The sequence below is a fragment of the Cavia porcellus genome, unplaced genomic scaffold (genome assembly GCF_034190915.1).
Source record: "Cavia porcellus strain 051 isolate PalLab524CR breed Dunkin Hartley unplaced genomic scaffold, mCavPor4.1 scaffold_6, whole genome shotgun sequence".
In the NCBI taxonomy this organism is placed as follows: domain Eukaryota; kingdom Metazoa; phylum Chordata; class Mammalia; order Rodentia; family Caviidae; genus Cavia; species Cavia porcellus.
In genome coordinates, this window is record NW_026947489.1 from 105006886 (window position 1) to 105019872 (window position 12987).

At 56.1% G+C, this 12987-nt stretch overlaps 1 protein-coding gene across 3 annotated transcripts in view; it reads right to left on the minus strand.

The window, feature by feature from the left end:
* The window catches only part of Ap2a2 (adaptor related protein complex 2 subunit alpha 2), a 52654-nt gene that overhangs the window by 2504 nt on the left and 37163 nt on the right, over positions 1-12987 (minus strand). The window contains exons 8-19 of one of the 3 annotated variants that reach the window (XR_010048437.1): positions 11878-12028; positions 10489-10657; positions 9342-9479; positions 8565-8747; positions 8023-8120; positions 7583-7814; positions 7337-7510; positions 6867-6946; positions 4825-4985; positions 3547-3629; positions 2135-2226; positions 704-825 (exon numbers count right to left, since the gene is read on the minus strand). Coding sequence is in view for 2 of the 3 variants with exons in the window: in XM_063251957.1 (XP_063108027.1) it covers positions 704-825; positions 2135-2226; positions 3547-3629; positions 4825-4985; positions 7337-7510; positions 7583-7814; positions 8023-8120; positions 8565-8747; positions 9342-9479; positions 10489-10657; positions 11878-12028 (1603 nt within the window). In the remaining variant the exon portion in view is untranslated. The remainder of the gene's footprint in view (positions 1-703; positions 826-2134; positions 2227-3546; positions 3630-4824; positions 4986-6866; positions 6947-7336; positions 7511-7582; positions 7815-8022; positions 8121-8564; positions 8748-9341; positions 9480-10488; positions 10658-11877; positions 12029-12987) is intronic. The other 2 variants (XM_063251958.1, XM_063251957.1) reach the window with 2 other exon arrangements.

Below are 12987 nucleotides of genomic sequence, written 5' to 3' on the forward strand. Positions count from 1 at the left end.
GCAGGCAGCTCCCATGAGGTGCCCTGTTGTAAGCCAGTGCGGCTGCCCTGTTGGCAGAGCCGGAAGTGTCCAGAGGACCAAGGACAACCCTGCGCGCACCCCACTCCACCAAGCACAGTTGCAGGCAGGCAAAGCCAGGGCCATACCACTCAGTGCCAGCACTAGGAGCACAGCACTTCTCCCTGTCAGGCCCCCTACTGCTGATGAAGGCCAAACAAGCCAGCAGGGTGCCAGGTCTCCCACCACCACCTCCCATTCCCACTGGTCATTTTCCCAGGTACCAAGTCTGAAGCTCATGTAGGTTTCTTCCCCACAAACCATCCGAAGAAAAGATTTGCTAAGTCTGCTGTTCTAACACTGGAGAATGTGCTCCCTGAACACTTCTACCTCACAGTGCCTGGCACACACACTGCTGTCCTCACTGCCACGGGAGGAGCAGGGGGCTCTGTCAATGTCCCGGCCTGGTCCAAGGGGCCCACAGCCCTCAGGCGCCACACAGGACCTGGTACCCACTTGTGCCTGATCCTGCCCTTCTGGCCAGCTCACTGGCCACACAGCAGCACCAAGGCCCTGCGGGCTGCAGCAGGGTCAGGGCCATGCCCCTTCCTACCTCACACTCTGAGCACCACAGGCAATGGCAACCCATGCCACACAGGTGCGAGGCACTGCCACGCACCAGCCTGCTCCTGGTATCTGGTCTCACCTGAACTGGATGTTGAGGACTGGCGCCTCTGTGAAGTCAGACACACACTCGATGTTGACCACCTGCTGCACCTGCGCACCCCCGTCCACAGTCGGGTCCACAGGCTTGGTCTGCAGGTTCAGATGTAGGCGCGTTAAGGAGTCCAGCTCTGCCAGGGAAGGTAAGATGGCAGGAGCCACAGCACAGCCTGCTGAGACGGTCACACGCTGCTACCCTCAGCCCTTGGCACCCTATTCCCTGTCCTGCAGCCCATGGGCAACACACCTAACCTAGCTGCTTGGCCTGGCTTCCCCGGGGCCTTGGCATGCTGGCTGCTGTGGCTGAGGGAAGCCTATGCTCACTGTCTCAGTCAATGACAGCTCTGGGGTGCCAAGCCTCTTCTGAGGGTGCTGCCAACTGCTGCATGCATGCAGTATAGGGCCTCCCCACAGCCAATGCTGAACACTGACCCATGGCAGCAGGGCCAGTAGTGCACACCTGTTACCCCAGAACTCAGGAGGCTGAGGCAGGAGGGTCAAGGCCAGCCTGGGTTACACAGTGAGTGTAAGGCCAGCCTGAATTAGGTATGAAACCCTGTCTCAGAAAGAAAGAAACAATGAGAAAGAGAAAAGACCGAAAGTGAAAAGAACACAATTTTAAAAAGATAGGGATATCAAGGTTGGATTTGCAGGTAGGTGGGAACAGCTGCTCTGTCCTCTGGACCCAGTACCCATGAGCTGCAGGGCGCAGGGCCCAGGGGACTTGCACTCCAGAAGCCCTGGGAGGGAACACTCTGAGTGACTAGGTGGTGACAAACTTAGGCCTGATGATGGATGGAGCCTTCAACACGTGACCTGCATGTCTGTCTATGGTTGCAAGGGTCCAGGTAAAAACTTGGGTGTGGACACAGGCACACTCATGAGGAGCTCCTGCTCCACACATCCGACTGTGAGCCCATAGGAAGATGTCACCTCCCTGGCCAGGGTCCTCACCCTGCAGGACACTGCTGTCCCAGGGGACAGCCATACACAGGGATGCGGCGCTCTTCTCTGCTGAGCTGGGGCCTCTCACACACCTCACAGACCAGGCAAGCTACACACCTCACAGACCAGGCAGGCTAGAGGGAGGGGCACACTTCAGTGTGAACGCAGCCAACACCCACGTCCCTGGGAATATGTGCTCCACTATCAGCTGCAGCCACAGGCCTGCCAGGACAGGGAGCCATGGGGCTCCCCAGCAACAAGCAACATCTGGAACAACAAAGGGGCACAGAGGAAGTAACCCACGCCAAAGAGCGACGCACCAGAGCCAGCTCCCAGGCAGGGACAGCATTCAATGGCCACAGCCCCTGGGAAGATCCTGCCCTTCTGGCCAAACCAGCTATCAACTCCCAGATCACAGTCCACCCCCACATCTGTCTGTCAGTCCATCTGACTGGGCAGAGCCAAGGATATTAGCCTGCAGGTCATCTGCACAGATCAGTGTTGGAGTGAAGTTTAAGAACTGCGTGGAGGTCTTGTTACCATAAAATATGAACATTCGGCCTGGAAGAAAACAGAACACCGCACACACATGCTGAACACTCCCGTGAACCCAGCATCCCCTCCACACCACTGCACTTAACTGCTGTGACCTCCAACTGCTGTTAGGTTAAAAACGAACTTTTTCTCATCCTAAAGACAGGATGGTGTCCCTGGCCAGGGGGATCTCTCCCATCAGGGACTATCCCAGGCCTTCTTTCATGATACGGGGTCATGCTGGGTGCTGGCAGGTACTGAGCTGCACCATGCACATGCTCCCACTGACCCAGTGCCAGGGTGCCTTGCGAGACCCACACTTACCAGCTGGCCCAGTTAGGGCTGCCCAGATTTGGATCACCCTCAGGTGCCAGCTGCCAGCCCCGTGCCAGGCATACAAGGCATGGACTGCTGCCACAGCTGGTGAAAGCACAGTAGGGTGACACAGCTCTGAGAGGATATGTGTGAAGGGAAGGGGAACCACAAAGGCTCTCTGGCATCATTTAGCACAATCCAAAGAGCAAACCCAGCCCTGGAAAGCCAAGATGTCCCAGTGTGGGCATGGTCAAGCTGAGCACAGAAGGCACGCTGTGTAGCACGCAACTCCCAGAGTCCTCTGAGGTTCTCACCAGGATACAGAGTCCACCGTGGTGACCAGTGGTGGGTAGAGTTTAACTTTTTCTTTTCGAACTCAAAAATGTTTTTTTTCTTTTTTGTTAATTGTGGTAAAGGACACATTATCCAAAATGCTCCATTTCAGCTGCATTTAAACTCAGGGTCAGAGCACCAAGCCCATCCACACTGTGTGCAGCCAGTGGCACTGCCCGTCTCCAGCGTGTCCTCATCTGGGCCAGCCAGCCCACTCTGGACATCCCATGAGTGAGGCACACAGGACCTGCCCCCTGGGATCTGTGAGGCTGCCTATGGACTGAGGCTCAGCTGCTTCCTCTGCACTGAACCCACCAGCTCTTCCAGCCCCAGCATCTCTCCAGACCCTGGCTTCAAGTTGGCTAGATCTACGCCCAAGGGGCCACCCACCATACTCCACAGCATCCTCCCCACCTGCGCCCCTCAAGACAGGGTGGCAGGGCTCCACGCCCACTGACACTGTGCTCGTGGTGTGAGCATCATGCATGCTCACTGCTGCCTGCCTCATCTGCCTGCTTCATCCCAGGGCGAATCTGCCCCCCACCACTGCCCACACCTTGCGCATGTGGGTGTGGACCGGGTAACCAGGCCATGTGTGCAGCTCCTCCCACGTTCCAGATGTTCATATTTGGCCAGCACACAATCTGCAAACATCTCTCACCACCCCCAGGGACCTTCACTAAGTAACTAAAAACATACCGAGATTCTGCCGAAATTCAGACTTAAGTCCAATTTGAAGCAGCTGGTTTTCAAACAACACACCGTTATTTTTACACACAAACCTAGGGGAAAAGGAACAGTGTGCACGTCATTCAAGGCCACCCACTGGATACAAGGATTTGTTCTGGAAAAGCAGTTAGAGAACACAAACAAGGACAGTGCTGGGTAGACAGCAAAGGACAAAGTGGCCACCACTCCTAAGACCCAGACCTGGAGTGAGCAGCGAATAACCCCTCGTGTTTGGGTAGGCTGGGCGAGGCCAGGGACAGGAAGTACTGCCTGAGGACACCCAGGGGTAAGTGTCCGGGGAATGTGTGCGAGCGTGCACACCCATCTACCACAGCCAATCGCCAACCCAGCCCAGCACTCAGGGTGGTACAGCAAGGTCAGTGCAGACATGCTTGGGTCACACACTGGGCCCAGGCTGCGTGAGAGAGAAGCCCTGCCTGGCAGGCTGCTTCTCAAGGGGTCCCTGACCAGCCAGCAAGCACCTGCACCCTGTAGGAGAGCTGTTCTCCTGCGGCCCACCCACTCTGCCTGCTGGGGCCTGAAGAGACAGCCCCAAGGCAAACACAAACTCAGCAGTGGTCCCTTGTTCCATGCACCAGCACCAGCACACTGTGGAGCCCTGGAGAGGAGCCCAGCCATGAGATGGCTTCCAGGTTAATGGGCAGGGCCACTGTGCAAGCCAAGGGCCAGGTAGGCCTGGTGCCATATGCCTATATTCCCAGCACTAGGGAGGCTGACAAGTCCAGACTGGGTAACTTAGTGACTAAATAAGACCTTAAAATAAAAAATAAGCCTTTTGCTCTTGTTGCTTTTGTTGTCTTCCACCATCATGAAGTACTGCCCTCTGCCACGTGCCACCCTACCTTGGAGCCACATGGACTGAAAGCTCTTCAAACTGTGAGCTAAATAAACTTTCTCCCTTCTAAAACTAAAGGGTGGGTTATAAGATCATCAGTGTAGAGGTCCTAGGTTCACTCATCCCTAGTACCACAAAAAAACCTCAAAACAAGGGCACCTGAGTTTCATGCAGCAGCCTTGGAGAGAATAGGTGGGTGCTAGAGCCCAATGCCAGCAGAAGCAGCAGCCTCCAGGCCCCAAGAACGGCCCCCTCGCCACTCTCCCCACCACCCATCTCCTAAGGACTTAGCTGTTGTGAGTCCCCAGCAGGTCTCAAAGGTTGGTGTGGCAATGACACATGGGACCAAGGCTGTGCAGGCCAAGGCCATCAGGCTCGGGAAAGCCAGTTACCTAGCAAAGTTGTCTTCAGAGCCAGGAGCCAGGGGTGCGATGGCTGAGGCGGAGTCGGAGAAGACGTCGACCAACAGCCCACCAGCTGAGGATGGAGGCCCTGTGGGGGCTGGGGGAGCAGCCCCCAGTCCCAGCAGGTCAGCAGATGGAGAAGGCGTGGACTGAAAAAGGAGCAAGAACGTCAGCACTGGGCTATGGGTGCCTGGGCCATCTACTGTGCCCATGCCCACCTCCTACAGGCGTCCTATGTGAAGAGCCTACCAGGCTCAAGCCAAGGATGGGACGGCCACAACAGCTACACGTGACACAAGACAGTGGCAGCACGTGACACGTGAGTGAAACAGTGCTGGAAAAGTTTCTGCTACTAAAGAGACTGCCCAGGAAGAAAGTCTAGCTAGAGGATGACTTTCCATGTTCATCCTTAGCGTTAACACCTTCCCACAGGCTGGTACCAGTGGCAGCTCTGTCTGCCCAGTAAGAAGACTTCAGAAGTACAACTGGGCACAAACATGTTCATCATCAAGCTCTGTCTATTAAGGAGGAAAAGCAGACAAAACCCTCTAGACACACACTTGACTAACAACCACTTCTCCATCCCTGCCAAAGTACAGGATGAGAGGCTGGCACTGCCACACAGCGTGAGGCCAGAAGCTGTGGCCTACACCAACCCAAGCCGACCCTTCAGGCTCCGAGGGACCATGGGACAGCAAGGCACTCAGGGTCACCCCTAGAGGCACAAGCTCCAGCCTTGGTTCCCTCCTTCCCACTGGGCAACCACAAAGACAAGGTCACTGCCTCACTCCCGAGCCTGGCCCATGGCCCTGACCTGGGACATCTGTTTGGTAGCCTCCCAGCACACACCACAAGTGGGCATGTGAGATGGAATGTTAGGCTGTGTCCATACAGCTACATGGTTGTACAACTGTCGCTATAAGACAAATGGGCGAAAGCCTGGTGTGCTGGGGTATGCCTGCAATCCCAGAACTGGGAAGGCTAAGCAAGAGGATCACCTCATTCCAGCCTGGGCTACACAGCAAACCCGTCTCTTAACAACAAAAAACATACAAGAGGTGTTGTGAAGCTCATGTTCTGCAGGGGTCGTTGGCGTAACCAGACAGAACCCCAGGCCGTCGAGAACCTTGGGCAGGCTAGGTAGGCTGGGCAAGCTGGCCAAGCCCCAAGAGGGGTATGTGGGGGCCAAGGACATAGCAGGTTCTGGGCCTCCTGTGGCTGTACACTCCCTCAAGGGGCCTCTGAGAGTGGCACCCAGATGGCCTTGTCACATGCGGCCTGAGAGAGTGGAGGTCCAGGGGTACAGCAGGCATGCCTACCAGGGCCAGGACTTGGAAGGATGCTGCCCTGGTGTGGTTCCCCTGCTGACAGGGACCTTCTCTCACCAGTTTCCCCTAATTTTACTACTGCTCAAACATGGCTCAAAGATGCCTGCAGTTCGTGGCCCAGGAGCTGCAAGTTCTGAGGGCAGGCACCCTATAAAGGAGCAGCCAGCACTCCCAAGTACCAAAGCAGCCATGCACACAGTGAGAGGCAGCCTGGGGTGTCAGAGCTACAGGCAGACCCACGGGTACAGCAACAACAAGCAGATGTGCCGGACCCTCCGTGGAGCTTGCAGCAGAAGAGACAACTGCAAAGAACTTGTTCTGATGTCATCACAGCCTTCAACAGTCATTCTAGTCAATGCTGTCCCAAAGGAGAAGCACCTCTACCCCTGGCAGGAAGCCCAGAGCCCAGGGGACACACCTTCACAGGAGGGGACACTTGCTGGGCAGCCCATCAGGAGCAGAGGATGCCCTGGGCTCGTAACCCCCAGCTCATGCAGTTCCCAATGTCACTGCTGTCCCAGGATCCTTTCCAGGCGACTGCCTAACTGGCAACATCCCCAGAGGCTCTCCGTGCTGTCTCAGGGCCCCACACAGCCAAAGGCCCAGCTCCAGAGCATAGCAAGCTCTGAGGGCCAACCCTTCACGCAGGGGCCTCAGGGTTTCGGGGCTTCGGAGAGGAAGGGGCTTCGAGGAGAAACACACCTGCTGTCAAAGTCCATCCCCCACCTAGGGATGCGCAGGACTGGGCAGCACAGCCCCTGGGGGCTGCCAGGTGCAGGTGCCTGAGATGAGAACACACAGTCACAGCTGCCCATGAGGCAGCCCTGCAGAGTGCACCAGGGCTCAGACACCAGCTGTCACAGTATGTCAGAGAGACCCATCCCCCCCGCATACCAGTGAGCAACACAAAGGAAGGAGGATACGAGCAGGACATGAGCACAGCCATGGAGGTGGACTTTCCTCCACCAACCCCTCTGCAGGGCACCACAGCATGCGCTTGAGGACCAGGCAGGGCAGGTTGTTACCACAGAGCAGAGACTGCTGCAGGAAACAGCTAGGAACACAGGGCTGTGGAGCCAACCTGCCCCAGAGACTACCCGCAGCCACATCAGGGCCTGGGTGTGGTATACACCCTGCTGCCCGCACTGGGTTCCGGGGCGTGGGGGACCCACCACAGCGCTGGTGCTGGCTGGGGCAGGCTCGGGACCCCCATTCACATCAACACTGCGCTCCCGCTTGGCCTCCTCCAGGTCGGTCACTGTGCTCGGCCCCTTCTTCTTCTTGAGCTTGGCCAGGATGGAGGACTCACGCTCGGGGAAAGGCGGCATCTCCTCCAGCACTGTTGCCTGGGCAGGAAGGTGGCATCAGGTGGTGGGCAGGCGGTCCCAGCCCAGGGCACTGCCCGTCAGGCGCCATACCAGGATGTCGGTGCTAGCCACAGTGCTGAGCCGCAGGTACTCCACAGCCCGCTGCTGCAGCTCCACATCCGCATTCCTGAGCTGGCTGTCACCACGCAGCACATCCTGGATGGTAGCCTTCACCTCGGGGAACAGGTTCACAAACTTGATGTAGGTGGACAGTAGCAGGGCCCGCGTGGGGACGCTGCACAGGTGGAACTTGGAGTGCAGCAGGTTGAACTGGATCAGCGGGCTGCAGGCAGGAAGGATGGCACTCAGAGCCCCAGAGCACAGGCTGGCTCCACAAAGTCATATCCTGGTTCCAGGCTCATTGGGCCACATCTCCACACTTCCCCAGAGCCCTGCCAGGGACCGGCCAGAGTGAACAGGATGGCAAACGATGGCAGCAGCTCCCTGGACAGACGCACATCACACATCAGCCCTGCAGCTAGGGCACTCACCTGGACCTCGGGTCCCCAGCTATCAGGTTTCCAAACTCTCCCAGGATGTAGCCGCCCACTTTGACCAGGTTCTCGTGGCATGCAGGGGCCTGCAGAGCCTGTGGAACCATGAACCCAGTGAGCCAGGGCCCAGGTAGCTGCACCCAGAAGGATCCAGCAGCAGCAAGGCAGAAGCAAGGACAGGGACCTGTACTTTGAGGCATATGATGTCAGTGCGCTTCCCTCCAAACCTTCCCAAAGACCCTAGAAACCTTAGGCAGCTGGAACCCTGAACCTGGGGGAGGACCAGTAGGCCAGCACTGCCCTTAAGGCCACAGCAGGTCCTTCATGCCCTCTCAAGGCCAAAGGCAGAGGACACAGACAAAAGCAGCTTTCACAGAGGCCCCTCAGGAGTTACAGTGCCCCTCCCCAACAGACTTGAGCACCAGTCAGAGAAGTCCAAACCTCAGACAGCAGAAAGGCAGATAAGGGTCTCCCACAAGTTCCTCGGCATCACCACCTATGGGACGCCCTGCCTCCCTGCCTCGAGGACCCAGCCTTACCTCAAACACCGTCTTGGCGGCATAGCCCTGCACATCATCACGGTTGATAACAATCTGAATGACGCGGTACCACACTTCCTCACTGACGTAGTCCCCTGCGATGCGGATCAGGTTCAGGATGGTATCCACGTACCAGGTGTAGTCCACCGCATACTTCTCAGCCAGGATGGCCACTTTTAGCACCTGCGGGGTAGGCTGGTCAGAAGAAGCCAGCAGGCCAACAGCAATGCCCAGGACAACCCATATCAAATCCTCCTGAGACTTCAGAAGCACCTAGCACTGGGGTATGCAGGTCTCAGAGATACTCATGACCCTAGAGATGGAGCCACTACCACCCCAATGTCCACTGCTATGGGAGCCAAGGACCATGGAAAAACCGGCACCAGCCAGGGGACCAGCAGGTGGGATAGGCCCCTCCCTGAAGCTTTGGGGCTGCAAGTCCTCTCCCCGGAGTCAGTGCGCAGCCTAGGACCACAGCACAAGCTCCACGGACCCCCTCCTTGTCAGAGACACAAGGAAAACTGGCCCTGCAGCAGGCACCAGAGAAGGTTCATGGCCTGAGCACAAATGGGCCACAGGGAAGGGACCAGGGATCCCAGTGTGCCTGCCTGCCAGCAGCCACCACAGCCTGCCACACTCAAAGACAGGCACAACACTATTACCAATGCTGGTGTGAGCATTGCAGCACACGCGCAGCATGTGCACAAGCCAGCGGAGACACAGAATGGCAGGCACCAAGCAAACAGCATTACAAGCAGTGCCTGGCATGGTACTCACGATCTCCTCACGGATGGAGTAGTCAGCTGTCTCCAGGTAACTCAACATCTCAGCCACAATCTGCTGGGCATTGCTACGGTCGCACATGGCATACAGCAGGTCCACGGCCCGCTGCCGCACGCTTACATCCCGCTCCGTCTGGTAACAAGGTAGAGTCACAACCACACATGTGACATCAGCAGCATCCATGAGGTCCTGCCCTGCAGGCGTGTGCCTTCAACCTGACTTCCAGGCTGCCAGAACCTGACTAGCACCCTCACCCCCACCCCCACCTGCTCCCAATGGGGTCAAGGGCCTCCATTGTGTGGTCACAGATGCCACCCACCAGTCACCTGGGAGCTCTCAACAATCAGCACAGAAATAAGATGGCAAAGGCAAGGAGGGGTAGGGCCTACTCAAGGCAGGACCGAGAGGGCCCCACAAGGGCTGGAATGACTGCGGTGACCACAGCCATCAGGCAGCACCTGAGGTCAGCGGGCCCTGAACGCCTTCATCACACCCACAACAACAGGGGTCACACCCAGGCCAGCCCATGCCAGCGCCAGGCTCACAGCCCTGTTGCTCGTGCTAATAAGCAGCACTGCCCAGCCAGTTTGTGCTAGGCCTGATAGTTCCTCAGGGATGTCAGGCTGGCAGCAAGAACAGACAGCCCCATCAGCTCTCATAGCTCCAAGGTCTTAAACCCTTACACTTCAAGTCCCTGACACAGTGAACCTTCCTTGAAATTAGTATATTTCCTTGGAGATGAGAACAACAGACAGCTAGACACAGTGGTGTACACCTGTACTCTAGAAGGCTAAGATCACAAGTTCTAGCCCATCCTAGGCAACTTAGCGACTAACAAAGCCCTGTCTCAAAATTAGAAAGAAAAAAGAAAAAGTTGCCGGAGATGCAGCTCAGTATACAGATCCTGGGTTTGATCCCCAGCACCTATAAAAAAAAAAGCACTTCATCTTTCCACCCAAAGCAGAACGTTTTCTGCCCACTAAACAACAAGCTAGGACTCAGGATGCTGACAAGGAGGACAGGGCCATGCAGGGACAGGCTCAGCCTACGGACAGCGATTGACCAGAGGCACAGGGTATGCAACAACTCTCTTGCCATCTGGGGACAGCAGTGACAGGAAACCCGCCTTCCCTGGCCTCACCTTAAGGGCGTTGATGACAGTGTCGATGTGGGTCTTGACAGCCTCATGCGAGAACTCGGAGCTGGCCAGCGTGCACATGCTCTCCAGCGCCAGGTAGCGCAGGTTGGTCTCACGGTGCTGCAGGAACTGACCCAGCTGGTTGCAGGCCCGCACCAGGAGGTTGGGCTCACTGTGTGGAGAAGGGAGACACGGCGGGGGCTCCCTCAGCACCTGCACTCCAGAACCCCCACTCTGGCCTGGAAGCCAGAATCAAGGCCCTCATGTGCCACATAGTGGCCCAGCACATGGTGCCCCACATGGACCCCGAGCTTAAGCTCTTGTCCACCACCTCACGGCCCCTAGAGGGTCTGCTGTACCCACCACCCTGGAGCTGGCCGCATATCCCCTCCTGAGCCCCAATTCTGACTTCGATAGCCCAGAGGCTTGGGCTGTGCCTAACACAGGGCAAATTCCCAGGACGCAGCCCAGGGCTCCGCAGGTCCTGTTACAGTTTGTGCTTGGACATTCTTCAAAGCCTCACGCAGTCGTGGGAGTGAGCTTTCTGGAGGTAGCTGAATTTAGTTTGTGGTTGGCTCATCGTCTAGTGCTGGGATTAAGAGTGTGAGCGCTACACCCATCCTAGCCTGCCTATAGATATCAGGCATGGGAAGAAGCTGTTACCTCTCCCCCTTGTTGCTGTTGTTGTCTTCCACTGCCATCAGCTGTTGCCCTCTGCTGTGCTGCCTTGCCTTGGAGAGCCAGGTGACTGTGGACTGAAACCTTCACACACTCTGAGCTAAATAAACCTTTCCCTCTTTAACTCGTGGATACCTGGTATTTTGTCTCAGCAACATGAAAAGTAACTAGGACAGGCCCTCCTGCCTCTTGTGGTGTGGTTTCTGAGTAATGCTAATGAAGGTAGAAGGGTCGCTGGTTCCCAAACTGTCTCCACAGCTCCCAACCCTGGTAAAGTGCAGCTCTAAGGGTGCTGGTCTCAGCAGAGGACATTTGTCAAGACACACTGTGATTGCTAGTTTCGCTGCTGCCTATGACCCCTACGGCTACACACAGAGAACGTGAGGAGGTAGTCAGGGAACCCCAGGCTGTGAGAACAGCCCGCCTTCTGCACTGGACCATGGGTTTGGTCACCACCTTAGCCCCAGGAGGCCCGAGGCCAGCATGGCAAGCTGCTCAGAGCCCAGCAAAGCCTCTGTCCAGGGATAAGAGGAACAGTGGGGAAGGATGCTGGGGTCCAGGGAGGTGCTGGAGACAGATGGGAGAGGGAAAGGGAAGAAACGGGCTTACATGAGAGGCGGGGTGCTGAGGAAACTTCATGTCAGATCTGATTAGGGACAGGTGCTGGTGCACCCCGCAGCGCCGTTGACACAGAAGTGCAGCAGACAGGCCTACCTGTCATGGTGGATGATCAGGCTGATGGCCTCGAAGAGGACGGCATTCTTGGCATTGGAATGCTGCACCTTCTTGGACTTGGGTGGCTCCTGTGCCTTGTTCAGAATAGTTTCCAGGCACTCGGTCAGGCGGCCTCGCACTGCGGGGTCTTCTGGACGAGACAGCACTGTTCGCCAGGCCCCCAGCCCCGGCTCCCAAGCAGGCAGCCCTGCACACAGCCCCTGCATGCAGCGCCTCACTAGGAGTACTCGACACAGCTCCGCACAACTGTGTGCACATGTGGCAGAGCAAGGTGACCCGGATCAGCAGAGGTGGAACCCCCATGCCAGGGGCATGGCAACGAAGGGCAGGATTAGCAGGCACGCAACGCCTGAATTTCAATGCACCCCACAGGCAAAGCTCTTGCTGAGATGCAGAGTTGTGTTAGTCCAGAGGAAATAAAACCCCAGAGATAGGAACAAACCACAGGATAAGGTTTGAGGGGGAAAAAAGCCAAATTAAGCTTTCTCCACTTGATATTACTAATATAAAGACAAACACATCAGGGATTTAGCTCAATAACGTATGTGCCTGCCTGGCAAGCACAAGGTCTTGAGTTTGATCCCCGGTACCAAAAAAAAAAAGAGGAAGAAAGAAAGAAAGACAAATGCCATGAACAGCAACATAAAATTTTAAACCCCACTTGATTAGGACAGCAGTAACTGACCAAAAATGAATGCAAACCAAACCAAATAAAAACACGGGCAACCAGAAATAATTTATGCAACATGGTTACCAAAAACTAACAACACACCAGGTGTAATAAGGCATGCCAGTAATCCCGGCACTCAGGAGGCCGAGGCAGGAAATCACCGCCAATTAGAGGCCAGCCTGGACTACACAGTGAGTTCAAGGCCAGCTTGGACTACACAATAAAACTCTGTCTCAAAAAAATAAAAAAATAAAAAACAGATTTAGTAACAGTTGTTACTAAACAGTGGTGCACAGCCAGGGACCTTCTACCCAGGGCAGGAAGTGTCTACTTCAGAAAGGAACCTAGCAAAGAAGTTTCCTACACAAAAACATATTAAAATGGGAGTGAAACAAAGCAATTTCATTACAGAACAATCC